The 27513-nt window shown below is 40.1% G+C and overlaps 1 protein-coding gene across 7 annotated transcripts in view; it reads left to right on the forward strand.

The window, feature by feature from the left end:
• The first annotated feature begins 2929 nt into the window (after nucleotides 1-2929).
• The window catches only part of Ipo11 (importin 11), a 154687-nt gene continuing 130103 nt past the window's right edge, over nucleotides 2930-27513 (forward strand). For 4 of the 7 annotated variants that reach the window (XR_013105081.1, XM_076916229.1, XM_076916227.1 and 1 more), the window contains exons 1-4: nucleotides 2956-3097; nucleotides 13816-13959; nucleotides 19215-19315; nucleotides 27214-27286. Coding sequence is in view for 6 of the 7 variants with exons in the window: in XM_076916229.1 (XP_076772344.1) it covers nucleotides 13822-13959; nucleotides 19215-19315; nucleotides 27214-27286 (312 nt within the window). In the remaining variant the exon portion in view is untranslated. Of the gene's footprint in view, nucleotides 3098-13815; nucleotides 13960-19214; nucleotides 19316-27213; nucleotides 27287-27513 lie in introns of all 7 variants that reach the window. The other 3 variants (XM_034523467.2, XM_034523470.2, XM_076916230.1) reach the window with 2 other exon arrangements.

The raw sequence follows: 27513 nt of genomic DNA on the forward strand, positions 1-27513 counted from the left end.
AGCAACCCACCCTCCCCCTAAAAAGAAAACGATTTCAAATATATCCTGAAGATACTCAATGATAAGTTAATTCTAATATTTGCCCCATTCTCTCAAAATTGAGCATGCAAATACAGTAATGAAGTACGGTGGTGAGGGTTACTCATCTAGCTGTGCTTGTTTTGCCAACAATATGCACCTATATCATCCATTCAATACTAGTCAAAATCAGCCCCTTGGGGTACGCCCTAAGTTGGGACCCTAGTGTTACAGGCACACTTTGGGGTATGTCCTAAGTTGGGACCCTAGTGTTACAGGCACACTTTGGGGTACGCCCTAAGTTGGGACCCTAGTGTTACAGACACACTTTGGGGTACGCCCTAAGTTGGGACCCTAGTGTTACAGGCACACTTTGGGGTATGCCCTAAGTTGGGACCCTAGTGTTACAGACACACTTTGGGGTATGCCCTAAGTTGGGACTCTAGTGTTACAGACACACTTTGGGGTACGCCCTAAGTTGGGACCCTAGTGTTACAGACACACTTTGGGGTATGCCCTAAGTTGGGACCCTAGTGTTACAGACACACTTTGGGGTATGCCCTAAGTTGGGACCCTAGTGTTACAGGCACACTTTGTGTATGCTCATTTTTTGAAATTACACATTTCCTCAGATTTACAAAAGACCCATGACCCCAATAGAAGAGTTCTACTTTTCAAAATTTCTTTTTAATCAGTAGTTAATCCTTTCTTCCCACATTAACTATTGCTCGCAGCTCTGCTATTGGACACATCATCTATGGGTTGGGAACAGAGGCTGAATCGGTCAAATCTGGAATTTGGATTTATCTGGAATGTGGATAAATTTTAGACCAACCATGTAGCCGTGTGTTTGTGCTACACCACTTTGTGCTCTTTGGATTCTCAAATGAAAGGCACACGCATTAGCTTATGTTTTATTCCTAAACCTTCCCCTGCTAACCCAGGCCCAACCAGGGAAGTGGCCAGTGGTCACTTACCCAGATTCTTACACGGCTTGTTGGCTCGCTCTCCTGCTGCTCTCCTCTTCTGTCTCCCATCACATCCTGGCAATCCTCCATGTCCTCTCCACTGTGTCCTAGCCCAAGCAACTCTAAGGGTCCCACCCCACCTCCCTTTGCCCAGCCATTGGCAGTTGGCATCTTTATTGATCCATTAAAAACCAATTGGGGACAAGGACCTTTAGAGTTTGGACACACAGATTTCTGATTGAATCAAAACATTAGAACCAATCTCCAACACAACTAAATTAGTCAGGATCTGGGGCTGGGGCTGTAACTCAGTTGTTGGGTGATTGTCTATCATGTATTAAAACCCTGAGTTAGTCTGATCCCTAGCACAACATGAACTGGGCATTACATGCTTATAATCTCAGTATCTGGGAGGTGTAGGCAAGAGTTTCAGAATTCAAGATTATCCTTGGCTACATGACCAGTTTAAAGCCATTGGGTTACATCCTTTTATTTATTTATTTATTTATTTATTTATTTATTTATTTTATGTATATAAGTACAGTGTAGCTGTCTTCAGACACACCAGATGAGGGCAACAGATCCCAATTACAGGTGGTCGTCAGCCACCATGTGGTTGCTGGTAATTGAACTCAGGACCTCTAGGAAGAGCAGTCAGTGCTCTTAACCGCTGAGCCATCTCTCCAGACCCTTCGGTTACATTCTAATTAGCAAAGCCAGTTAGGATTTCAGCGTCTTTAAAATCTCCAAATATGGGACATGTATTTTGATAACTTCTTTTCAGGATACACTGAAAATTTATTAACATGCTAACGAATACCCTTCAATATAACTTAAATGGCTTTGCATTTCATTTTATATGTATTTTGATTTAATCATTTCCTGTCTGTCAGGCACTGAGAGAATTTTTATCTTTATACCGATTAAAAAAAAATCTTTGTGTGAGGGACTTCCTTATAATGAAGTTACTGCTTTCTCCTTCCTCCCCCTCCTTTTTCACTTCAAACCTCAATACTTGCATTTAATAGCCATTGAACTTAAGACACATTAAGTTCTTTTGAGTTCTGTTTCTTCTTCTGTAAAATGGACATAATAATGGTTCTACCTCAATGGGATCATCCTGAAGATTATAATGGGTCATTCAACCTAAAGATCTTGAGATTGTATTGTGCATATCTTAAATGGGGAACAAGTAATCAGTATTTATGAACAGTTATTTTCCTCACAATTCTCTTTAAAAACAAGAAAGCTTAATCCAGAGAGCAGGTGTAGGCAGAATTGGTTCTTTGACACCTTTTCACCTTTGGTAGGAACTAAAAATGTATCGTCCACGGGAGACTATATGCATGTAACCCTAACACTTGAGAAGTGGAGGCCTCAGAATTTTAGTCATCCTAGCTATAAAAAGAGTGCGATGCCAGCCTGGAGTCCTGAGAACTGGTCTTAATCCCTTGTCGAGAAAACAACAGAACACTAACAACCCCCCCCCAAAAAAAACCCAAAACAAAACAAATACAAAAACAAATCAACCAAACAACCCCCCCCCCCCGCCCCCAAACCCAAAGCCCGTCCAAATTTGAAAAAATACCTATGGTGGCAGGACTCATTAATAGGATTCTTTTGATGACCCTCTTCTGCCGTGACAGACCCATGAACCACGTAGCTGATATAGAATAGTGAAGATGAAATGGTTTGACTTAGGCTTCAATCAGCGTAGGAGACTACCGATTTTCCCACGACATACGGTTTCCATAGTTACACGTGCCCCTGTGCAGGCGCCTGACTCCGGGTACACGCAAGCGCACACAGCCCTATTGGCGGCCGCGCGCCTTTGGGTTCGAACACGAGCTCCTCCCTCCCCTTCTCTCCGCTGTCCTATCGCCTCCCTCCTCTGCTTCTCCCCTGCGCGCTGGGAACCTGTGACGTAATTTTAGCGCGCCCTCGTCGTTTGGAGTGGCGACGCGGAACATGGCGCGTTCCTAGAAGCCGTTTTCGGCATCAGTAGGCGGCAGCGTGTGGATTAGGAGCTTGGGGGCGCGGAAGCAACCAACGCCGCTTCGTGTGAACAAGTGGAAAGGGGCGGGCCGGGCGGTTCCGGACCGAAGCACGCGGTAAGGCCGGGCCGCGAGCCGCGCGTGTGGAAGGGAGGAGTGGGCTGGGCAGCGAGACCCCGCGCCGAGGGCGGAACGCGGGGTCCAGCGGAGCTGTGCGGCGCCTCCCCGGGCCCTCGCGGCCCTGGAGTAGCCCGGAAGAGCACGGGCTCCGGGGCTGTGGGAAACCTGACGGTGCTGGGTCCACGGTGCGGCGTGGCAAGGTCCGAGTGACAGGCTAAGCATAGGAGAGGGTACCCATTGTGTCCCCTGTCGCCGGTCAGGGGGTTGTGTTTGTCCTTGGAGGCTTTGGGTTGCACAGTACAAGAGAACGTGTTCCCCTTACTAAGACCGGTGTGTGCAGTTAACTGCACCGGCGACCTTGCTGTGGAAGCGGTGCTGTAGAAGCTTTAAAGCATTAGATCTTTCCTTCTCCTTTAAGGAGAAAGTGAAGGGACTTAAACATTTTTCTCTGAGAGGAGATCCATGCTGAGGTATGGCCGCCCGTGATCAAGCTCAGCGACTCCTGCAGCTTTACATTTGGGAATATTTGTGATTCAGCAAAATTATTTCGAGGCCCATAGCATTTGCTCTTTCCCCCCTTATTTCTCGTATTGCGTGGTCAACGAGAGAATCTTACAGCAGAGTGGTTTGCGTACGTAGCAAAGACTGGTAATCTGGCTCCTGGTGCTCTAAGGTTGTATAGTTGGCACACCTCTTCGCCACACGTTAAAGGGGCTCTGTTGTATGCGAGAGTGCCTTTAAGATATGCTTGTTATTTAGAAGGAAGGAAGCAAGGAAGAGCAATTAGCAACCATATATTTTAACCTCTCGTGGACTGAGATTTCTCTTCCATTTCCATATTTATTCAAAATTTTGTACTTTGGTTAAGGGCAGAATGCCTTCATTTATATGAGCTTTCCCTTATATCATTTCCTACATGGCTTGTTAGCTTTTCCAATATCACTGTTCCACACAGAGGAAAATTTTGGTAGAATTAGAAAATTTCTCCCTGTTGGTTGTGGTAGGATTGTAGATTTTTTTTTTTTTTTTTCCTTTCTGGTTTTCTGATGGTGTCTAGCCCAGGAGCTGGTGCAAACAGTTAACTATTTTGTGGATGTGTGTTGTAGCTATAGGGTAGGAGGGTTTTATTTGCCCTGATTACACTTCTTAAAGCTAAAAGAGAATTCTCAAAGGAATTTGGTTGTAGTAATATGGGTGGAGGTTCTAAAGCAGTGAGCAAAAATTATTTGATAATTAAACAAGTCTTTAGGTTTTGTGATTATTATGAATGTATTGACATTCAGAACCAAGCTAGAGGCCAGAATAATACTTGTAGTATTTGGATTTCAAATATACTGAAGATGTTTCTCCAGAATACAAATATCCATATTTAGGGAAAGGTCATGTTTGATTAGTTTTTTGTTTTTAAGATTTATCTTTTAAAAAAATCTTCATGTGTGCTCTTGTGTGTGAGTACTGGTGCTGAAGCAGGCGGAAGAGGGAGTTGGGTCTTCTGGTAATGGAATTACAGGTTGTGCGTCACCTGACATGCCTGCTGGAAATCTAACGTGGGTCCTTAGGAAGAGGAGCATGTGCTCTTAAGTGCAAGCCATCTCTCCAGTCCTGATGAGTTGTTTGTGTGTGTTGCATGGGTGTATGTGTATATTTAATCTTCCTTCTGATTTATTATTATTATCATTACTATTTTTGAGATAGGCTTTCACTATGTAGCTTTAGTTTGTGTGGATCAGGCTGGCCTTAACTCAGAGATCTGCCTGTCTTTTTTTTTTTTTTTTTTCCTTAGTGCTGGGTGTGAGTTGCCATATTGGGTTTAATTTAGTATTACCGTTGGTAATTTAAAGTTTTTTTTATCTTTATTTTATTTTTGCAGTGTTGGGATTGAATCCAGAGCCTTGCACATGCTTTACCATTAAGATATTTACTATTTGTGCATCTTCACTTTTTGTCTTTTGTTTTAGTTTCGTGGTGTTAGAGGTAGAACTCAGGGACTTGCACTTTACAGCTGCATTAGAGTCCCCCAGTCCCCTTCCTTTCTTTGTGTGCATCTGATGGGTATAGTCAGCTAGTTTCAGGGTGTTTTTCACAGTGACTGATCACATCTCTTGCAGGTGTGCTTCTGAAGTGTCTTTTGTTTTATTTTCTAAAGAAGAGTGTGACTACCGGTTAGTCTATAATTACAAGCTTTGTAGAGCCTAGGTTCATTAGTGTTTTACATCCTTGCTTCTCAAAATGTGGCTTATCACCTGGGAACTTGGTAAAAATATACACTTTGCTCAACTGAAAAGTTACTGAAATAGCATCTACATATTGAGGTATTTTTAAAGCATGCATTTATTTGCATATATTATACATGGTAATAGATTTCATTATGGCATTGTCATGTGTATAATATACTGTGATCATATTCATCCCATTACTGTCTTGTGCCCCTTCCACTAAATCCCCTTCCTGTTTCAACTAGACTCTTTGTATTTCATGTCTGTGTCTGTGTCTCTGTCTCTGTCCTATGAGATTCCTTATGGTTGTTTACAGGAACATTGGTGAAGATTTGTTTACACTTGCATGGGTCCCTTACCAGTGGCTGCCCATTTTCTTTGTTTCCCCTATCAACCATTAATTGTTATAAATCCTCAAGGAGGGAGCTCATGAGCCTCCTTTCGTTTCCTTTCTTTTCCATGGCAGTGTTGATAGCCTCACTCTTGTGGTTTGTGATGTGTGTATATGTGTGTGTGTGTGTTGAGATCATTTGCTTGCATGGAAGCTAGAGGACAGTACATATTGATTGCTTCCTTGAATAGGGTGTCTAACTTTCATTTAAGCTGGGCTGGCTGAGTGGCCAAGCAAGTTCTCTTATGATGTAACAGGTTTTGCCTTCTACCCCATGTTGTGGTTATAGAAATGTGCACCCATGCTCAGCTTTTTATATAGGTGCTGGGTATTTGAACTCAGATCCCCATGCTTGTAGAACAGATTTACTGAGTCATCACTGTCCCTCACACTTAGCAGTTTTGTGCCGGTAGGCACAGGTGCTGTGATAGAGTGCAATAGTTGACATTCAGCCTATCCTCAGCCCTGCTTCTTCTGACTCGTACATTCTATTTGTTCCTTCAATGATGCTCTCGGAGCCTTGGAATCAATGTCATAGATACCACATTTATGGCTGGGCATTCAACAATAATTTAGTCTCAGCACTTTGTCCAGTTAGCAGTCTTTGCCATCACGACCGACCACTGCAAAAAGCTTCTCTGACCAAAGCAGATGGAGCACACATCTATGAACATTAATGTTAAGGGCAGTTTTGAGGAGTACATTGTATCAGTTTTGAGGAGTACATTGTATCAGTTTTGAGGAGCACATTGTATCAGTTTTGAGGAGCACATTGTATCAGTTTTGAGGAGTACATTGTATCAGTTTTGAGGAGCACATTGTATCAGTTTTGAGGAGCACATTGTATCAGTTTTGAGGAGCACATTGTATCAGTTTTGAGGAGCACATTGTATCAGTTTTGAGGAGCACATTGTATCAGTTTTGAGGAGCACATTGTATCAGTTTTGAGGAGCACATTGTATCAGTTTTGAGGAGCACATTGTATCAGTTTTGAGGAGCACATTGTATCAGTTTTGAGGAGCACATTGTATCAGTTTTGAGGAGCACATTGTATCAGTTTTGAGGAGCACATTGTATCAGTTTTGAGGAGCACATTGTATCAGTTTTGAGGAGCACATTGTATCAGTTTTGAGGAGCACATTGTATCAGTTTTGAGGAGCACATTGTATCAGTTTTGAGGAGCACATTGTATCAGTTTTGAGGAGCACATTGTATCAGTTTTGAGGAGCACATTGTATCAGTTTTGAGGAGCACATTGTATCAGTTTTGAGGAGCACATTGTATCAGTTTTGAGGAGCACATTGTATCAGTTTTGAGGAGCACATTGTATCAGTTTTGAGGAGCACATTGTATCAGTTTTGAGGAGCACATTGTATCAGTTTTGAGGAGCACATTGTATCAGTTTTGAGGAGCACATTGTATCAGTTTTGAGGAGCACATTGTATCAGTTTTGAGGAGCACATTGTATCAGTTTTGAGGATCACATTGTATCAGTTTTGAGGAGCACATTGTATCAGTTTTGAGGAGCACATTGTATCAGTTTTGAGGAGCACATTGTATCAGTTTTGAGGAGCACATTGTATCAGTTTTGAGGAGCACATTGTATCAGTTTTGAGGAGCACATTATCAGTTTTGAGGAGCACATTGTATCAGTTTTGAGGAGCACATTGTATCAGTTTTGAGGAGTACATTGTATCAGTTTTGAGGAGTACATTGTATCAGTTTTGAGGAGCACATTGTATCAGTTTTGAGGAGCACATTGTATCAGTTTTGAGGAGCACATTGTATCAGTTTTGAGGAGCACATTGTATCAGTTTTGAGGAGTACATTGTATCAGTTTTGAGGAGCACATTGTATCAGTTTTGAGGAGCACATTGTATCAGTTTTGGAAAACAACTGCAGTAGCTTCCCTTCTAGGGCTTATGACCTCTCCAGCCATGGCATTTGGCTGGTTTTACAGTACCAGATGTGAATTCCCTGCTGTGGAGTGGGCATCAAATTCAATCAGAGTTGGTTTCACTGTAACAGACTTAACACTATTGTGCTAGTGGACTTATCTTGTGTCTGCTGTAGTAGTAGCACAGGACTCACAGTTGGGTAAGACTGTTATTATTATTAATTCTGATTCATCTTGTCAAAGAAACTGGTTCAGATATCTATTCATAACTCTGCCTCTGAGTCAGACTATTGCTTTCCTGCCCTGTTAACTGGTCACTATCAGGGTTCATTGTATCAAAACTGGGAATGACAGCTAGGAATTCAATAGTGACTTTTTAAAAAAAAAAAAAAATTATTTATTATGTATACAGTGTTCTGCTTACATGTATGCCTGCAGGCCAGAAGAGGGCACTAGATCTCATTATAGATGGTTATGAGCCATTGTGTGGTTGCTGGGAATTGAACTCAGGGCCTCTGGAAGAGCAGTGAGTCCTCTTAATCTCTGAGCCATCTCTCCAGCCCTACTTTTTAAAAATTATTTATTTATTTTTATTTGTATGGATGTCTTGCCTACATATATGTTTGTGTACCATATATGTACCTGATACCAAGGCCCAAAGAGGGTGCTGGATCTCCTGGAAGTGGAATTACAGATAGTTAGGAGCTACCAAGTGGGTGCTGGGAATCAGATGCAGGTTCTCTGCAAGAGAAGCCAGTGCTCTTAACCACTGAACATCTGTGCAACCCAACAATGGACATTACTTTCTTTTATTCTTTAATTGAATTATTTCATGCAGTGTATTTTAATAATGTTTTCTTCTCCTCTAGTTTTTCCCATATTCTCCCCACCTCCCTACCCACCCAACCTTATGTATTCTCTCAAAAACCCAAACACAAAAATAACCCCAAACAAACAACCACAAAATCAAAACAAATAGGTAAAAAATCAGTAAGACAAAAAAGCAAAAACAAAAACAAAACCCAAAAAACAAACAGCAAACACAAAAGTTCACCAAAATGCTATTGAGTTTGGTGTTGGAACAGCAGCAGAGTATGGTCGATATACTCTGTGACCCCTGCCCCGCCTTTGCCCACAGATGTCAGCTGCAGATAGCTTCTCGGTTAGGGATGGGACCCCATGTCCATTTCCCCTTCTCAGTGCTAGGACCTGGTCTGGCTCGAAGCCGTACATTTCTTCTGTGTGCTATCACAGACTCCGTGAGTTCATGTATGTGTAATTTCTGTTGTCTGGAAGACACATTCATCTCTCTGACTCTTAACAATCTTTCTGCCTCCTCTTCTCCATAGATCCTGGAGATTTGAGGGGAGGGGTTTGATGAAGGCATTCTATTTAATGCTGAGTGCTCCAAAATCTTACTTTTTGCACAGTGTCCAATTGTAGATCTCTGTGTTTATTCTAATCTACTGCTAGAAAAAGCTTCTCTTAAGGGGGTTGAGCGTGTCACTGATCTATGGGTATAGAGGTATGTTAATAGGGGTCATTTTATTGCTATGTTCCTTTAACAGAGTAATAGTAATTAGTCTTCCCCTAGGCCATGAGTCCACTAGTCTCAGGTTCCTGGCTTCCCTTAACAGTGTCAGGCATAGGTTCCATCTCACGGAGTGGCCTTAAAGTCATCAAAAAGTGGCTAGTTACTCCCATACTCTCTTTGTGACTAGTCACTAGTATATCCCTAAATAGGTCACTCCCAATCATGAGTATTTATTTCTTTTTTAAAAAAATAATTTGTTTATTTTATGCACATTGCTATTTTTTTTTTTTTTTTTTTTTTTTTTGCCTGCATGTATGTCTGTGTGAGGTTGTCAGATCTTGAAGTTGCAGACAGTTGTGAGCTGCCATGTGGGTGCTGGGAATTGAACCAGGGTCCTTTGGAAGAACAGTCAGTATGCTGAGCCATTTCTCCAGCCCCAGAGTATTTCTTTCTTAAATACTAGATATGGAACCTAGTAGGTCTGTGTGTTCCTAGTAGTGCTTTCCTTTTCCTGCAGAGGCTGTTAACTTGTGTTTTCCCTTCTCACTCTTTAAAGGCATTCTTGCTGTGTTACCTACAGATAGGTAGGTTATACTAGAAATATATTTTCAAATAGTTTTGGAGGCTGGCAGTGCACAGATCAAGGTGCAGATAGATTTAATTTTCTATAACTCCCTGTTGTTTACTCATGTTCTGTCATCCTAAACTATAATTCTTCAAAAGTAATTGGATTCAAATCCATTCAGATCTTGTAATGCCAGGAATATGTCTAACTACATACAGCATGCACTCAGCTTGGGAGCTCTTACTCACCTTTCAAGATCATGCTTTTTCCTGCCCTGTGAGGATGCCTCTGCCAAGTACAAGTAGCTAGGCCTTCTTTCATGGCAGCTTACCACAGTCTTTACAGTATATTTTAGCTTGTCATTTTTTTTTTTTCCCTTGTAGAATTGAATGCAAAGATTCCTATGGTATATTTTTTTTCAGAGTGGAGCATGGCCAGTAGAGGCTGTTTTATTGTTAAAGACTGTGAATGTAGGAGGAATTATTTAAGTAATATCAGGAATATTACTTTCTGAGAAGGTTAGACTGAAGAGGCCTGAAAAGGCAGAGGCTTAGCTGTTTTTTATGGCCTTTCTCAACTATAGTAGAGACCAGAAATTATTCAAAAATTGATTACTTTTTATTATTTGTATTTTGAGATAGTGCTTTAGTAAGTAGTCTTGGGAAGTCTGAAACTTGTACATAGACTATGTTGGCTCGAACTGGAAGTGATCCTCTGTGTCTTCTGGGTGCTGGGGTTTCAAGTGTGACTGTATTTGGCCAAATTCATTTAACAGCTTTTTTGGTTGTTGCTGTAACTATCTAGTTTATTTAAACCAAACATGGTAATACAGAGAAGAGACTGAGGTGGCGGCTGCCCAGGATCTTTGTGGGTTACAGATGCAGAACAGCTGTGAATCTTTGGACCCATACTTCAGTAACAGACAAGTCAGCTTAACAGCTATTTATTACTCTATGCCAGGTACTGTTCTAGTTTCTAGGATACATTTTGAGCAAATTTAAGTTTCTTTTCCCTGGCTACTAAGTTTAAATTGAGAGGCTGTACTGTAGTGATATATTCATATTAACATGTCAGATTTTAATAGTGTTAAAAGAAAGATTAAGGCTGTCAGATATTAGAAAATCTGGGTTGAGGAATTGTTATGCTTCACTTCTGTTGTCAACTTGACACAAACTAGGGTCACCTGGGAAGAATTGCCCCCATCATATAGCCCTGTTGCCATGTCTGTGGGGAATCTTTCTGCTTAGTATACATTGATGTAGGTAGCCCAGCCCAGTGTAGGCAATGCTATCCCGCTGTAGGTGAGCATGCCTGCATGCTTTATTCCGTGATGAAATAGGATGGCATGTATGAATGAAGAGTACACATTTTTTAACTTTTAGAAGTTCATGCTTTGTTAGATAAGCTACAGTTAAGCAAGGCAATAGGTATAGTAATAGAAATGTTTAGAACATTATCAGCATGAAGTAGTGCTTCCTGTCTCGTGCAGTTGGAGACGTCCACAGAAGGTGACGTTGCCATGAACTTTAGTGATGCTGTCTGTTAGCAGCTGTAGCACTAGATAGAGAATTGTGGTGACTCGGCTAGGGAATCTAGCAGTTGTGCCAGTCAGGATTAATTTTTTTCCTACAAGTGGTCATCCCCCTTCTCTCCTTCCCCCACCTTCCCTATTTTTTTCTTTCTTCTTCCAAGATCTAGGTATGTAGCCTAGGCTGGCCCTGAATTCATAATCCTCCCACTTTAGTCTCCAGAGTGTTGTTGGGATTACAAGTGTGTACCAACATGCCTAGCAGTAATATTAAGGTGTTCCCCCCCCCCCCCACACACACCTTTAATCCCAGCACCATAGAGGCAGAAGCAGGTGAATAGATGTTTGTGAGTTCCAGGCCATCCTGGTCTACCATAGTAAGTTCCAGGCCAGTCAGAGCTGCATAGTAAGAAAAAGGTTTGTCTCAAAAAAGATTTGTTTAAGTTAATTTGTTTAAGTTAATAAACCATCCCTTTCTTTAAGCTTTTTAATATAGTAATGTGTCTGTTTTAAATTTTTAATATATCTTATGTTTATGGTGTGTGTGTGTGTGTGGGGGTGTGTGTGTGTGTGTGTGGTCGGTCGGTCTGTCTGTCTGTCTGTGGAGGCCAGAAGAGGGAATGGACTCCTCAGTGGGTGGTTATAAACTGTGATGTCTGTGCTGGAATCCAAATTTGAGTCTTCTGTGAGAACAATAGGCGCTCTTACCTGCCGAGCCTCGTTGCAGCCCCGTGAGCCTCGCTGCAGCCCCGTGAGCCTTGCTGCAGCAGCCCATGGCTGGCTCATTTGCTTACTATCTAGTTTGCTTCCTTTCTAAACACATTTTTTTAAAAAAAAATTTTGAGATTTTAATGTAATTACATCATTTTCTCCTTCCCTTTCCACCCTCCCATAGCCTCTTTTTGGCTCTGTTCCAAATTCATGGACTCTTATTTTCATTAATTGTTTTACATACATGTATGTATAGAGCCCAGGTCCCTGTGTAGACAGGCAAGTACTGTACTAAGTTACATCCCATCTCTTTTTTTAAAAAAATGGGATGGAGTCTTGCTAAGTTGTCCAGGCTGGCCTAGAACTCTAGATTTTCAGAAATCTACTTGGGGGACATTTAACAGTGGCTCTTTTGAATCATGGTTATACACATCTTTAATCCTAGCATACTAGTGGAAGAGTCAGGCAGATGTCTGAGTCTGAGGCCAGCCTGGTTTACATGACAGCTGCGGCTATATAGAGTCTCTGTTTTAGGCAAAACAAAACTCTAGCACTTGTAATCATCTGTCCTGTAGGTTGACAGTGTCTTTCCAATTAGAGCACCTGCTTTAAACTATCTCAACTTGTAACCAAAGTGTGGACAGGAAGCAACGCTTACCTTTAGAGTTGTGGAGGACTTGTGTTGAGAGGTTGGTGTCATTCTTTGGCAAACCATTTATTATAGTTATTTCCAAGATACCTTTATCACTTAAAATCCTCATTTATTTATTTGTGTGGTGAGGTGCATGTTACCACAGCATACACCGGGAGGTCAGAGGACAACTTACTTTGTGGGAGTTGATTCTCTGAACTGTGTTGGTTCTGGAATTTGCAGATCCTCTGAGACATCTTGCTGGCTTTGGTTTTAATCTGAGACATGGTTTCATTACATAGACCAGGCTGGCCTTGGTCTCAGCTGGCCTCAGGCTGGCACCTCAGGGTGCCAGCATCTTGCTGATTGAAGACTTATTTTGTATCTTTATATAGCAGAAAGAATAAGGTAGCTCTCTGATGTCCTCTTATAGGCACATTTGGACTATGCTTGGGGGAATCCATCCTGATGGTCTAATACCTACCTAACTTCTCAGTTCTAAACATCAAAATTAGGCATTAGATTTCAGCATATGAACTGGGGAAGGCACATAGTCATCTATCACATAACAAGATTTAAAATTTTTTTTTTAAATTTTTTTAAAGATTTATTTATTTATTCTATATGTGTGAGTACATTCACTGTCTTCAGAACACTGGAGGAAGGCATTGGATCCCATTACAGATGGTTGTGAACCACCATGTGGTTGCTAGGAGTTAAACTCGGGTCCTCTGGAAGAACAGTCAGAGCTCTTAAACACTGAGCCATCTTTCTAGTCCCATAACAAGATTTTTTTAAATCCCTCCTTTGTTTTTGAGACATTCCTGCTATATGCAAGGATTGCACTTAACTCAGTTTATCTTTCAAGTATCATTGAGTATGCATCTCTCTCTGTTCACTTTCAGTGATTTTGATAACACTAGGGAGGGGAGGCTGAGGTGGGAGGATCCCAGTTGCCTCTGGCAGAATTTGGAAACTTGAGGTTTTGTGTATGTGGACCCTCCAATTTTATTTTACATTTCCTTTTTGAAATAATAAAAGATAATTTTCTTTAGAAATATATTGATTTTTGTAAAGTAATTGGAATTATGGGAGTTGTAAATAATGTAGCTAGTATATAGAAAAGGTAAAAGTCAGAGCCTGGGTGAATAGGAGACCCTGCAGGTTTTCCTCCGTTTATGTTACTGTGCATTTCTGTATTATATATAATATGTATTCAAGTGTGATAACTTATAATTGCAGGCTTCCATGGATCTCAATAGTGCCAGCTCTGTAGTTCTTCAGGTCTTAACACAGGCCACCAGTCAGGACACTGCTGTCTTAAAGCCAGCTGAGGAGCAGTTGAAACAGTGGGAGACACAGCCAGGCTTCTACTCAGTGCTGCTGGTAAGTAGTTGAAATAAAGTGAGATATGGTTATTTTACTAGTTCTGTAACTGTCGGGGTTTACGAATTCACTGAAACTGATCCAGATGTTTGGCTGCCATTGTCACCGTCATCACAGTAAGGTAAAGCTCTTGATGGTGTTTCACAAGTATTTTTTGATGAATCAACATTTTAGAGCTTTCTTATTGTAATTTATTAAAACTTTTGCTTTTTATTTTTTTGAGACAGAGTTTCTCTATGTAATCCTGGGTGTTCTGGAACTCACTCTGTAGATCAGGCTGGCCTTAAACTCAAAGAAATCCACCTGCCTCTGGCTCCTGAGTGCTGGGATCAAAGGCATACACCACCACTACTCGGCCTAATTTAAACTTTTAATAGAGGAAGTCACTTTTTTTAGCTCTGTTTTTGGGGTTGATTTATGACTTTCTGCTTTTATTGTGTAAGCATTCATTCTGTATAAGAAACTGAACAGGATATATTCTCAGTATCTCTTGAGAAAGTATCAGACTGTACTGGTTTTTCAATTTTGCCACACCAGTGCTGACATGGAGATGAAGGTAGCATCTTCTCTTTATTCCTGTCTCAATGCAGCACTTGGAGCTGCTTACTCAGCATCAGTATGACTGTTAGGAATACCATGTTCAGTATTTTTCATTTTTTTCTTTTACTAGGGTTTTTTTTTTTTTTTTTTTTTCCAGTAATGGAGTGCAAATCTAGGGTCTAGTGTGTGCTAACAACTACTCACCATTGACCTGATCTCTCTTTGTATCCTGTATTTCACTTTAAAACATTGTTTTTGGTTTTGCTGAGACAGGGTTTTGCTGTGTAGTCCTGGTTTGCCTGAAACTTGGCACGTAGACCAGACTGGCCATCAACACAGTGGTATCGGCTTGTCTCTGCCTCCTGGTTGCTAGAATTAAAGGCATGTGCCCCCATGACTGGCAAAATATTGATTTTTTTCCATGCATAAATTTAAATATTTTTAGGCAGAGGATCTTTTATATTTTCTGGCATTGAACTCTATTCTCTGCCTCCACTTCCTGAACTGATATATGAATTACCAGTAACTACTTAAGCTGATTTTTTTTTCTCCTTTTCTGCTTTTGCATTTTGCTCTAAGTTAACATTTTTATATTGGTATATTTTCATAAAGTATTTTTATTTATTAGTGTATATGTGTTTGGGTATTTAGAGTCTTTGGAGGAGGGGATTGAGACTGGGTCTTGTTGTATAGCAGGTGCTGACTTCAAATTCAGTGATCCTCCCATCTAGCTCCCCATTGTTGAAATTATAGGCATTTGCCATCACACCTATCCTGCATATATAGACATTTGTATAAGATGCTGTATGCATGTCTTCTGCTACTCTGGTGGATTACTTTGGAACAGTGGTTTTCAACCTTCCTAATACTGTGACCATTTACCACACTTCTTCATGTTGTGGTGACCCCCAACCATAAAATTATTTCATTGCTACTTCATAACTGTAATTTTGCTACTGTTACGAATCGTAATGTAAATATCTGATATGCAGGATATCTGATATGTGATCCCCTAAAGGGGTCTTGACCCACAGCTTGAGAACCACTGCTTTACAGAGTCATGCACATATGCATACAAATACATACATACATACATACATACATACATACGGACCTGGTCTCACTATTTCCAGTCTTCAACATGTAGTGTAACCAAGGATGATTTTGAATTTCTGATTCTCTGGCCTCCACTTTCCAAGTATTGGGTTATAAGCATGCTCCACCATGCTCAGATTATAAGGTGGTGGATATTGAACCTGGAGCTTTATGTATGGTAGGTGAGCATTCTCCCAGCTGAGTTATATCCCCAGCTTAAACTTTAAAAAAGTTTTACTCTCTAGCTTAGGCTGGTGTGCAGTTTGCTTCCTCGCACAGGCTAGTTTTGAATGCTTCTTGCCTTAGCGTTTTGGATATTGTGGATAAAATAGTTTTTGAATAGGGCATGGTAGCCCCATAATCCCAGCACTCAGGGGGCTGATGCAGTGAGGCAAGAGGATCTTAAGTTTGAGGCTAGGTTAGTCTGCATAGCCAGTTCATACACTGAGACTTTCCCATACCCACTGGCAGAGTAAATAATGACATGGATGCTTCTATAGTTTAAGGTTTAGGCTTATTACTAGGGCAGTCTCCCAGCTAGCTCATCTAACTTAACCTGACTGTCTGGCGTACAGCCAGCCCTGTGGCTAGCTATATACCTTTCTCGGCTCTACTACCATCTGATTTCTTTCCCTCTGCCATCATTCTCTCTTTGCCTGGAAGTTCCATCCCCTATTTCCTGCTCCAGATATTGGCTGTCAGCTCTTATTATAACCAATCAGTATCAAGACAGTCTCTGATCTATTTCTAGATTGCCTTTAGTCAGGTGAGGAAAGATGAGTATTTACACAGTAGAAAACCTGGTGATGTGCCGTAGAAATGACAGTACCAGAATCCTGCCAGCACTTAGTTCTCTGATGGTATAGAATTAACAAATGTACATACAGAGACACACCTTCACACAAGGTGAAGAAAGATTTTCCAACAAGTTAAAGTCTAGCCTGGACACATAGACTCATACCAAACTCATACTGAGGGAGATGGAGATAGAGATGGGGGTTTACACGGGGTAACAGAGAGGGAGCAGGGGCACTGGATTACTATTTTAAAATTACATTTTATTGTATTTTGGATGTTGGTCTTACTGTGTAGTACTGGCTGGCCTGGAACTTGTTATGTGGACCAGACTGGCCAGGAACTTACAGAGATATCTTTGCTTCCTAAGTGCTGCAATTAAATACAAGCACCACCATGCTTGGTTTGGACTAGGTTTTTTTAAAAAAATTTGTTTTATGTATGTGCACCATGTGTGTGCTTGGCACCCTCAGAGACCAGAAGAGGTCATTGGATCCTCCTGGAATTAATTGACAGTTGTGAGCCATCTGATATGGATGTTAGGCAGTGAATCCAGGCCCCCTGCAAAACTAACAGGCTTTCTTCTCCACTGAGCCATCTCTCCAGTTCCTCAGACTAACCTTTTTATAGCTTATTGGACAATAGAAATTTCCTCACTGATTACCAAGATCATGTTGCATGGTTTGACTGCATTCTTGTTTTCATAGTTTGCCACCATTGTACAAAACAGTAACTATGGGCTATTGAATTTACTAACATAAATTGTTATATTACATCTCACCTTATATCACTTAAAAGTGCTATTGTGCTAGGCATGATCGTACACACTCTTTTTTTTAAAGATTTATTTATTTTATGTATGTGAGTACACTGTTGCTGTCTTCAGACACACCAGCAGAGTGCATCAGATCCCATTACAGATGGTTGCGAGTCACCATGTGGTTGCTGGGAATTGAACTCAGGACCTCTGGAAGAGCAAAGCAGCAAGTGCTCTTAACCACTGAGCCATCTCTCAGGCCCGATAGTACACACTTTTAATCCCAGTACTCGGGATGAAAGCAGGTGGATCTCTTATGAGTTTGCAGGCATCCTGGTCTACATAGTTTCTTCCAGCCCTGGCTACACAGTGAGATTCTGTCAAATGAACAAACAAGGTGCTATCAGACTCATTTGTAAGCATGATTGATTTTCGTTTTTTAAATCTTAAGAGTGTGTGCCTGTATATATGTGTATGTACCATGTGCATGCAGTGCCTACTGAGGCCAGAAGAGGGCATCAGATCCCACTGGAACTGCAGTTACAGACAGTTGTGACCTCCATTTGTATTCTGGGGACTGAATCCAGGTGCTCTGGAAGAGCAACACATATTCTTAATTGTTGAACCGTTTCTTTAGCCCCATGAGCATGATTGCATTGGTAAGTAGACTTGTTATTGTGGATTAGGTTATTGTTTTCTTATTTAGCTACCCTTTTTATTGTGATAAAATACTCCAGCAAAACCAGTTTATGGAAGGACAAGTTTATTGAGGTTCATTCAGTTTGCGAATTCATTCCATCATGGTTGGGAAGGAATGGTAGCAGGAGCTTGAGGCCGATGGTCACATTGAGTCCATGATCAGGAAGCAGAATGCAATGAATGATTATGCTGAGACAAGTTTTCTCCTGTTTCTGTGCTCTAGGATATTTGCCCAGGAACAGTGCCCCTACTTTTAGAGTAGGTTTCTCAATTCAGTTAACCAAATCAGTTTACTTGCTACTTCTAATTTTTATTAAGGAAATTTTCTAAATACTTGAAAGAATAGTATAATGCATCGTTACATATTTATCTGTTGGTTAAACTTAGTGGAATGCTATTGAATAGGCTTGCTGTCCTCTGTTTATCCCAGGCTGACCTGGTCTTGAGATTCACCTGTCTGAACACTCCACATGCTGGGGTTAAAGTAACACCTGGCTAAGTAGGCCTTTCTTAGTGTACATTGTAGAAGTATGTATTTTAAGAAAATATCAATATGATATGTATAGTGATAATTTTTTTTTTTTTTTTTTTTTTGGTTTTTTTTTGAGACAGGGTGTAGTCCTGGCTGTCCTGGACTCATTCTGTAGACCAGGCTGGCCTCGAACTCAGAAATCCACCTGCCTCTGCCTCCCAAGTGCTGGGATTAAAGGTGTGTGCCACCACTGCCCGGCTATAGTGATGAAATTTAAACAAAATAAATAACAAAAATCTGGGCCAAGGTTGTAGGTTGATTGTTAGAGTACTAGCCTAACATGCATAAAGCCCAGGTTTCAATCCTCAATATCTCATGAGCTGAGTATGGTGGTGTGTACCTGTGGTACCAGCATCTGGAGGTGGAGGCATAAAGTTCAAGGTCATTATTGTCTGTGTAGCAATGTATATTGGCCAACCGGAGATACTCAAGATATTTTCTCAAGAATCAAACATTTAGGGCTGCTTGGTGAAGGTTTGCTTCACAAACATGAGGACTCTAGTTTGCTCCTCAGAACTCAATGTAAAAATGACAGGTTCAGTGAAACTGGAGACAGGATTGTCCCAGGAACTCACTGGTGTGCCAGTCTGACCTAAGGGTGATCTCTAGGCCCTTGAGAAACCCTGATTGAAAAGGTTTCAATCAGGGTTTGAAATGACATCTGAGGTTGTGCTTTGACTTCCATATGAAACCATTCACACAATGAGCATGCACACACATTCAATAGTTCAGACCCACTAAAAGTAAAGCAGACAAATCCATGCTTTATTTTGGTATGTTAATTATATTTTTAAATGATTGCATGTTTATTCTAATATAATTCTTTTTAATTCACAGAATATTTTTACGAATCACGCCCTTGATATAAATGTAAGGTGGCTTGCTGTGCTGTATTTTAAACATGGGATTGATCGTTACTGGAGACGTGTAGCACCTCAGTAAGTTCTCTCGGCCCCAAGTGTAACCCATTCCAAATTAAAGAGATGGTATCTGTGTGTGCTCAAGAATGTGTCAAGTGTTTATTTGCATAAGTGCTAAATTGGGACAGCGGAGAAGTGAGCGTGATCTTTGAGTAAGGACGACACGGAGTTGTGCAAAGCATTTGGTGTGTAAAAGAAAACTTGTGTTAACTACTGAAGAAACGTATTTGCATAGTTCAACAACCACATCGTTGTTTTTCTGCATGGGTTTGTGTCTTCCCATGCATGCACACTTGCGTGTATTTTTGCCTGCCTTTCTTAGTGTTCAGCTTCTGAGTTCAAACTGAGTGGCAGAAGCCTCTTAAAGAAGTGAGATACTTTGATCTTTGAAAAGGAAATCCCATATTATATCTGCAGTCAGTGAATCATCATTTCTGTGTTTCGCATTTACTCTGGGAAGGATGGATGGATACCATACGTTTACAATTTCGCTAGATTAGGCTTTAACTGTAAGGTAAGGGTAAAGTGAGAAGATTTATTTTAAGAAGTAATTAACACATAATGTAGTTTATGGTCAGGCAGTGCAGACAAGTCTGGAATTTTGTTAGAAAATAGATTTTGCTGAATATATTACATAAGCTGTTCTCTCCAGTAGGTGGCACTAAAACTCTATAGGTTTTCATTTGGATAAGTAATTTAAATTGTTTTATTCTGAGTATTTCAAAGTGCCTGTAAAGCCTACCCTTGAACAATATCAGGAAGAACTGGAGTATTTTTAGGGCAAACTTTAGTATGAAGCTAACCCTTTTTTATTTCAGGAGTAATTGACGGTTTGGATGAGAAATGAAGCAATTAATGATGAGAAAATATGTGCTTGTTTGTTAGCATTTTGGGACAGGGTTTTGCTAAATAGCTGTGGCTAGCCTAGAACTTGCTGCATAGACCAGGCTGTCCTGGAACTTAGAGTTAAACCCTTGCTTGTGTCTCTTGAATTCTTGGCTTATAGGCATGTGCCACTATGCCTGGCTAAACTAGTCTAAATTGAAACAGTTGAGGAAGGAATCATAGTATTAAATAGTCATGTTGTCATGTAGTGTATTGAGATAGAAGTGGGCCTGGAGATGAATACACTTACAAAGGTTGCAAGGTTAACAGCTTAGGAATTGATTTTAGCTGCAGATTTGAAGTACTTAAAAGTTTGTGGTTTTGCTGTTAGTTACAGTTCTTATTCTGACCATTATTTTCATAGGATGAGAATCAACTAAAGCTTATACGTTATTTTCATACATCATTCAATTTAACTGGGCCATAATTAGATGCTCTCAGTTTCTATTTGAGATAAAGGCTGAATTTAAGTGCAGATTTCTTTTGAAGATTTGCTATAAGGATTGATTGTGTGCACCGTGCATCTGTGAAGTAGGCATAGAGCCATATGGTCTTTCCTCCGTTGCTTTGCTGGACCTGGGGCCTTCTTACACAGCAAATACTTCGGTTTCCCTTTTCTATGTTTAACTTTTTTCAAAATTAAATTCACATGTTGTTGTTACTATTTTTTAAAAGACTTTATCAAACTTTTTAAAAAGTATTTTTTAAAAACTTTAAGTTTTTTCAAAATTAAATTCACATGTTGTTGTTACTATTTTTTAAAGACTTTATCAAATTTACTGCCAAATTCCTTCAAGTGCTGGGATTGTAGACCTGTGCCACTATATTGTGTATTTTGTGTATAGAGCTGCTGTGGGTACCCCTGGTTGGTGACACCAGCCTTTTTGTCTTTCCTTTAATTGCTGCTTTTTTTTTTTTTTTTTAAATAAGATTTGACATACATTTTGTTTTTTGGAATCAACTTAATGTTCTTTTACTAGCGTGATGAGATGGAAGTTTAGATAAATTTATTTTCAGTTGTTTTAAAAAAAATAATTCTCAATCTAAATATCTAAAACCCAAGATGGTCCAAAATTTGAAACTTTTGATTGCGCCATGATACCACAAGAAGAAAAATCTACAAACCGACCTCATGTTACAAATTTCAGTTATTGTGTAAGTGCACTAAAAGTATTCCCCAAAGTTACCTTTAGGTCATGTGTATTAGGTGTGCATTAAACATGAACGTATTTCACGTTGGACTTGGGTTCTATCTTGGAGATACCTTATGTTATATATGGAAATACCCCAAAATCTGAAAGAAGTAACCTGAAATCTGAAATTTATTTTTGAAGCATTTTGAATATGACACTAACCTGTGTAGACATTTAGAACACTTAAAACTTTTCATGTAATCATGACTTCAGTTCAGTTGCAAAAACCTAGAAATATAGTCTTTTTATTTCATTCATTTTGTTTACTGATTGGTTGATGGGAGGTAAACACTGATGTGTTTTCCCTGAGCTGTACCCTCCCTCCTTATTAGCCTTTTAAACAGGGCACGGTGGTCAGCCTGGTCTGCAGCGTGAAACCCTGTCTCAGATCATATAGAATGTTTGAAATGTTGCTTGAATTCTATCTTTTTTATAAGAAAGCTTTTTAGTATGCTACAAGGAGCACAGCAGGCATGGCAGTAACAGGATTGCCAAGTGGAATCACTTTCCAGACCTGTAGCTGTAGGTTAATCAGCAGCATTTTGTCTACTTTTTAAACATGGAGATTTTTAGTGATTTTTTTTTTAAATATTTTTTTATTTTACCAAATACTATAAGATAGATAATTAATGACTTACTAGCATTTGAAAATTGTGTTTTGTAGTTGGGGATTCTAGTGTTTTGTGTGTGTCAGCTATGTAAATGTAAATTATACTGCTTAAGACTTCTGTATCTATTGACTTTTTCCACATTTTCTGAAGTTTGCCAAACTCCAAATATCATGTACATGCCTACTCTTCTCTGGAGACTTTGCTTTCTGTGTATTGAGGTTGTCGTAGGTTCATAGGTATTCAAGGTTGTTCTATCATGAAAATTTCCTCCTTTAGTGTTAGTAGTGAGTTTGGACTTAGAGTCTAGTTTGTCTGATATTGATAGAGCCCCAGCAGTTACATTATGGTTAGTATTTGCTTGTTAGTTATATCTTTTTCATTATCTGTTTCATTTACAGTTTTTTTTTATAAGTAGCAAGTAGCTGTTTTTATTTTAAAATGTGTGTGTATGTGCGTGCGTGTTGTGTGTGTGTGTGTGTGTGTGTGTGTGTGTGCGCCTGTGTATGTGTGCAGGTGCCTGGGAAGACATGGGACCCACTGGAGCTAGAGTTACAGGCAACTGTGAGCTATCTGATGTGTATGCCGAGGATCAAATCATGTCCTCTATGAGTGCAGCACTTACTCCGAATCACGGAAGCATCTGTAGCTGTGGGTTTGCTTTTAGCCGACATGGCACGTTTCTATTTTGGTGCTGTGCCCACTACATTTAACGTGAGTACTGAATGGTTGGGGTCAGACCTGCTGCCTACTCATTCTCTTTAGAGGTAGTGCTCAATGTTGGTATCGTGTACACAGATGCCTGTTACAGTTTTAAATCTATTTTTATTTACTTTTTGTTTTAGTATTTATTTATTTTTGATTTTTTTTCTTGAGACAGGGTCTTAGGGTGTAGCACTGGTGTCCTGAAGTTTACTGTGTAGATCAGGTTGGCCAGGTTTACCTGTGTCCACTGAGTGCTGCGGTTAAAGGTGCGAGCCACCATACATGGCTTGTTTTGGTTTTAAAAGACAGGCTCTTATAGCCACCCTGTATATTTGAGACTGGCTGTGAAACTCTGATCCCTTGCCCCACCTCTCAGGTGCTAGAATACACTGTGCTCTCCAGCACACAGCCTGGCACTCAGATTTTCTGGTTTGTTTCCGGTCTTCATTTCCCATTTATCCTTGAGTCTGACTTGAGATTTTCAAGGATTTAAAAAAAAAAACCATATTAGCTCACTTGTTCTCTTTGAAAGCTTGTTTAGCACAACTTGATAGTTCAGGTGAATACATTGCACCTGTCATGTATTAGAGCATACCCATGTGTTAGCACACTACTTTTTTTTTTAACCTAATGTAAGAACTTCATAATAATACTTTAACTCTATTTAAGCCTTCCTGTGTAATATTGTTATGGGTACCTTAGTTCCCTACATATCTTCCACTAACTCATTCTGTCTGTCTGTCTGTCTGTCTGTCTGTCTGTCTATCATCTATTTTGTGTGTGTGTGTGTGCGCGCGCGTGTATGTATTTCTGAGCACATTCTGTGGCACATATATGTAAGTCAGATGACAACTTGGAGTTGGTTCTACCACATGAGTTTCAGGAATTGAGCTTAGGCTGTCATGGTTAGACAGGTCTGTCTATCTGTCTGCCTGTCTATTTATTAGTTTATGGCAGGGTCTCATGTGTAAGCCAGACTGGTCTTGAACTCCTTGTCCTCCTGTTTCTGGTTCTTGAGTTGTTATTAGTGGATGCTCAGTCAGAACTACTTGTTTGTCTTATCATGCTTTAATCTGCGTATTTCTACTGGCTTACTGTTCATTTAGGATTTCTCTTTGATACTTAAAAAACCAGATTCTGATTGTCCAGTGAAATTCTCCATCTCATACATACTTAAAAAACAGTTAATTTTAAGTGTGGTTTTGGTGACTATAGTGCCTGCTTGTATTTTGGATGTAGTCATGTTTAGTTTAGTTTTGGGGGGTATGCTTAAGTTTTGATTGGATGCTAACATAGTATAATTACAGTTGGAGAGGCTTTAATTTCTGTTATCTTTCATGAGAAAGAATTTAGGTAAGTAGACAGAATATGACTTTAACCTTGATGTAGCTAAGGGTGTTTTTGTTGTTTTGTTTTTGGTTTACTGTTTGTCTCAAGTTAGAGCCTTCCTGGGGTTTTAACTATAAGCTTTGAGTGTTTGTGTACCTGAGATACTGCTTTCTGTCGACCTTGAGTTCTTTGCCTCTCTAGTGCTGCAAGGCCTGTTGAAATCTCTCTTTTGCACTGTAGTCTCTTGGCTGCTGCTTGCAGCTTTTTTTTTTTTTTTTTTTTTTCTTCTTCCTGGCTAGGTACCAAGGGGAGGATGTACTGGCTCATCACAGTGTCATCTTTTCTTGCTGAGAGTGAGTTCCTCTGCCCTGACTGTTTTGTTTTGAGGTTGTTTTTCCTCTGGCTGCCATGCCACAAACTGAATGCTTACAGATAACCCAGGTTTATTTCTTACAGATTAGATAGCTAGAAATCCAAAAGCAAAAAGTTTGCATCCTTTGAGGGCCCATAGGATTAGTCTTGGAGCTTTTCTGGCTGTCACCAGCAGTATTAGGTATTTCTTGGCATGTGATTGAATGACTCTAATCTTTGCCCCTATTGTCACATGATCTGTGCCAGGTGATCTGTTTCTCTGTTTACATTTTCTTCTTAACAGGGCACCAGGACAGGAATGGAGGTGCAGGCTTGTAATCCTAGCACTTGGGAGATTGACATGGGATTTATGTTCAAGGCCTTCTGTGCTTCATAGCAAGTTTCCTGTATTTCTTATCCTGTATTTCAAGACCCTGTGTCAAAACAAAGCAACCAAAAGGAAAAATTCCAATATTAGAATAGAGCCCATCAACGCAGAATGATTTTTGTCTTAATGTGATTTAATCTACAAAGACTGTAATATTTTCAAATGAATTTGTGCTCAAAGATAATTGGGTTATAAGACTCAAATATTTAATTTTGAGATATAATTTAGCTTGTAATATATGCTTTGCTTTTAAAAACTACTTTACTTAAAATTTCATTTATTAGTGTGTGTACATGCCTGATATGTGGGTGTGCATATGCATGGCCTGCATGTGGAGGTCAGAGGACAGTGTTGTCAGTGTGCATATGCATGGCCTGCATGTGGAAGTCAGAGGACAGTGTTGTCAGTGTGCATATGCATGGCCTGCATGTGGAGGTCAGAGGACAGTGTTGTCAGTGTGCATATGCATGGCCTGCATGTGGAAGTCAGAGGACAGTGTTGTCAGTGTGCATATGCATGGCCTGCATGTGGAGGTCAGAGGACAGTGTTGTCAGTGTGCATATGCACGGCCTGCATGTGGAGGTCAGAGGACAGTGTTGTCAGTGTGCATATGCACGGCCTGCATGTGGAGGTCAGAGGACAGTGTTGTCAGTGTGCATATGCATGGCCTGCATGTGCAAGTCAGAGGACAGTGTTGTCAGTGTGCATATGCACGGCCTGCATGTGGAGGTCAGAGGACAGTGTTGTCAGTGTGCATATGCACGGCCTGCATGTGGAGGTCAGAGGACAGTGTTGTCAGTGTGCATATGCACGGCCTGCATGTGGAGGTCAGAGGACAGTGTTGTCAGTGTGCATATGCACGGCCTGCATGTGGAGTTCAGAGGACAGTGTTGTCAGTGTGCATATGCACGGCCTGCATGTGGAGGTCAGAGGACAGTGTTGTCAGTGTGCATATGCACGGCCTGCATGTGGAGGTCAGAGGACAGTGTTGTCAGTGTGCATATGCATGGCCTGCATGTGGAGGACAGTGTTGTCAGTGTGCATATGCATGGCCTGCATGTGGAGGACAGTGTTGTCAGTGTGCATATGCATGGCCTGCATGTGGAGGACAGTGTTGTGCAGTTATATATTCTCTCCTCCTACCTTAATGTGGATTCTGAAGAACCAAACTCTTTGTAAGGCTTTAGGTAAACTCTGTGTTACTCACAGAGGCATCTTGTTGGCCCTAAAAGTTATGTATATATGTGTGTATGTATATATTCATATATATGGTTAAGATTTCAGGAATAATTTATCTCATACTAGATACTATCATAGGCAGAATGAAAAACATTAAAATGATTAAAATTTATTTTAAAAATACATCATACAGAAGCGAGGCATAGTGGTAGTCCACATATGTTATAACTTGGGAGACTCAGGCAGAAGGATTTTGAGTCTGAGGACAGTTTGGCCCACATGGTAAATCCCAATCTCAAAAACAGAAGAGAAGAAATATGAAAATGTCAAAGTATTGAACCAGTTTAACATTTAACATATATAAAAGTCACAGTAACTTCTCTGTTTAGCTCAATATTTTCTTTCTTTGTATGTAGTAAGATTTTTTAGTATTGTGTTTATCCTTTCCAAAGATGTAAAATAAAGGACAAAGTTAATTAATTAATCAATTTTTAGCTTTGGCTAGTCTAGAACTCATTACAGAGATCAATCTAGACTCAAATTCAGAAGTCTGTTTACATATGCTTCCAGAGTAGTAGAATTAAGGGTGTTCACTCTGATACTCAGCCAACTTGCTTTTATAGGTTTGTTGTGGTTGCTGCTTACGTTTGTTTGTTGGTTTACTGTGTGTGTGTGTGTACGTGTACACACTTATGTGCTGGTACATGAGTGCCAGTTGGAGATCAGAGAATAATTTGTAATACTTATTTCCTTTTATCTGTGAGTCTGTGTCATCAAGCTTGACTGCAAGTACCTTTTCCTGTTACCTTATCTTACTGTAACTGGATTACAGATGCCTAGGAGCTATTGTGTGGGTTGTGGGAATTGAACCTGGTCCTGTGGAAAAGTAGCCAGTGCTTTAACCACTGAATCATCTTTCCAGTTCCTACATGTAAAATTTATAGAAGAGTTATAAAAGAAACCTCCAGTCTGTGTCTGTTGTTTTTTGTAGACAACTGATTTTACATTCATAAAGGTGAACACTGACATACTTCATTATCACTGTGGATTTATCTTATTTTCTATAGATTACTATATTGTACTTTCTGTTTATTCATTTGTGAAGGAGCTTTAGGCTTAATGTGTGCCAGCATTTAAGAAATGGCAATGATTCTATTTAAAGCTAAGCAGATAATCATGCATTTAAAGGTGTCTTATTGTTAAAATTCATAGCAGTTCTTGACTTACTTGCTACTGGGTGGCATTCTCTTGCATAATAATTATTTCACTTTTTTACAGTGCTCTTTCAGAAGAGGAAAAGTCAACATTGCGTGCAGGGCTCATCACCAACTTTAATGAACCAATAAACCAGGTCAGTGACAAAATAAAAAAAACAAAAATGAAAGCTGAGTGGAGAGTTTGAGGCCATTCTGAGTTACCTGTTAGGTCCCCTGCCCCTACCAAAAAAATCTAAGAAAGACTAAAAAAAAAAGATGAAAAGTCAAACTGATGTATAATTAGAAAGAGACTTTGATAGCTCTTAAAGTCTATGGACTACATTTGAGGACCACTGCATTGAGTAGTTTAGTATAGTTTTAA

Source organism: Arvicanthis niloticus, chromosome 19 (assembly GCF_011762505.2).
Source record: "Arvicanthis niloticus isolate mArvNil1 chromosome 19, mArvNil1.pat.X, whole genome shotgun sequence".
Lineage (NCBI taxonomy): Eukaryota > Metazoa > Chordata > Mammalia > Rodentia > Muridae > Arvicanthis > Arvicanthis niloticus.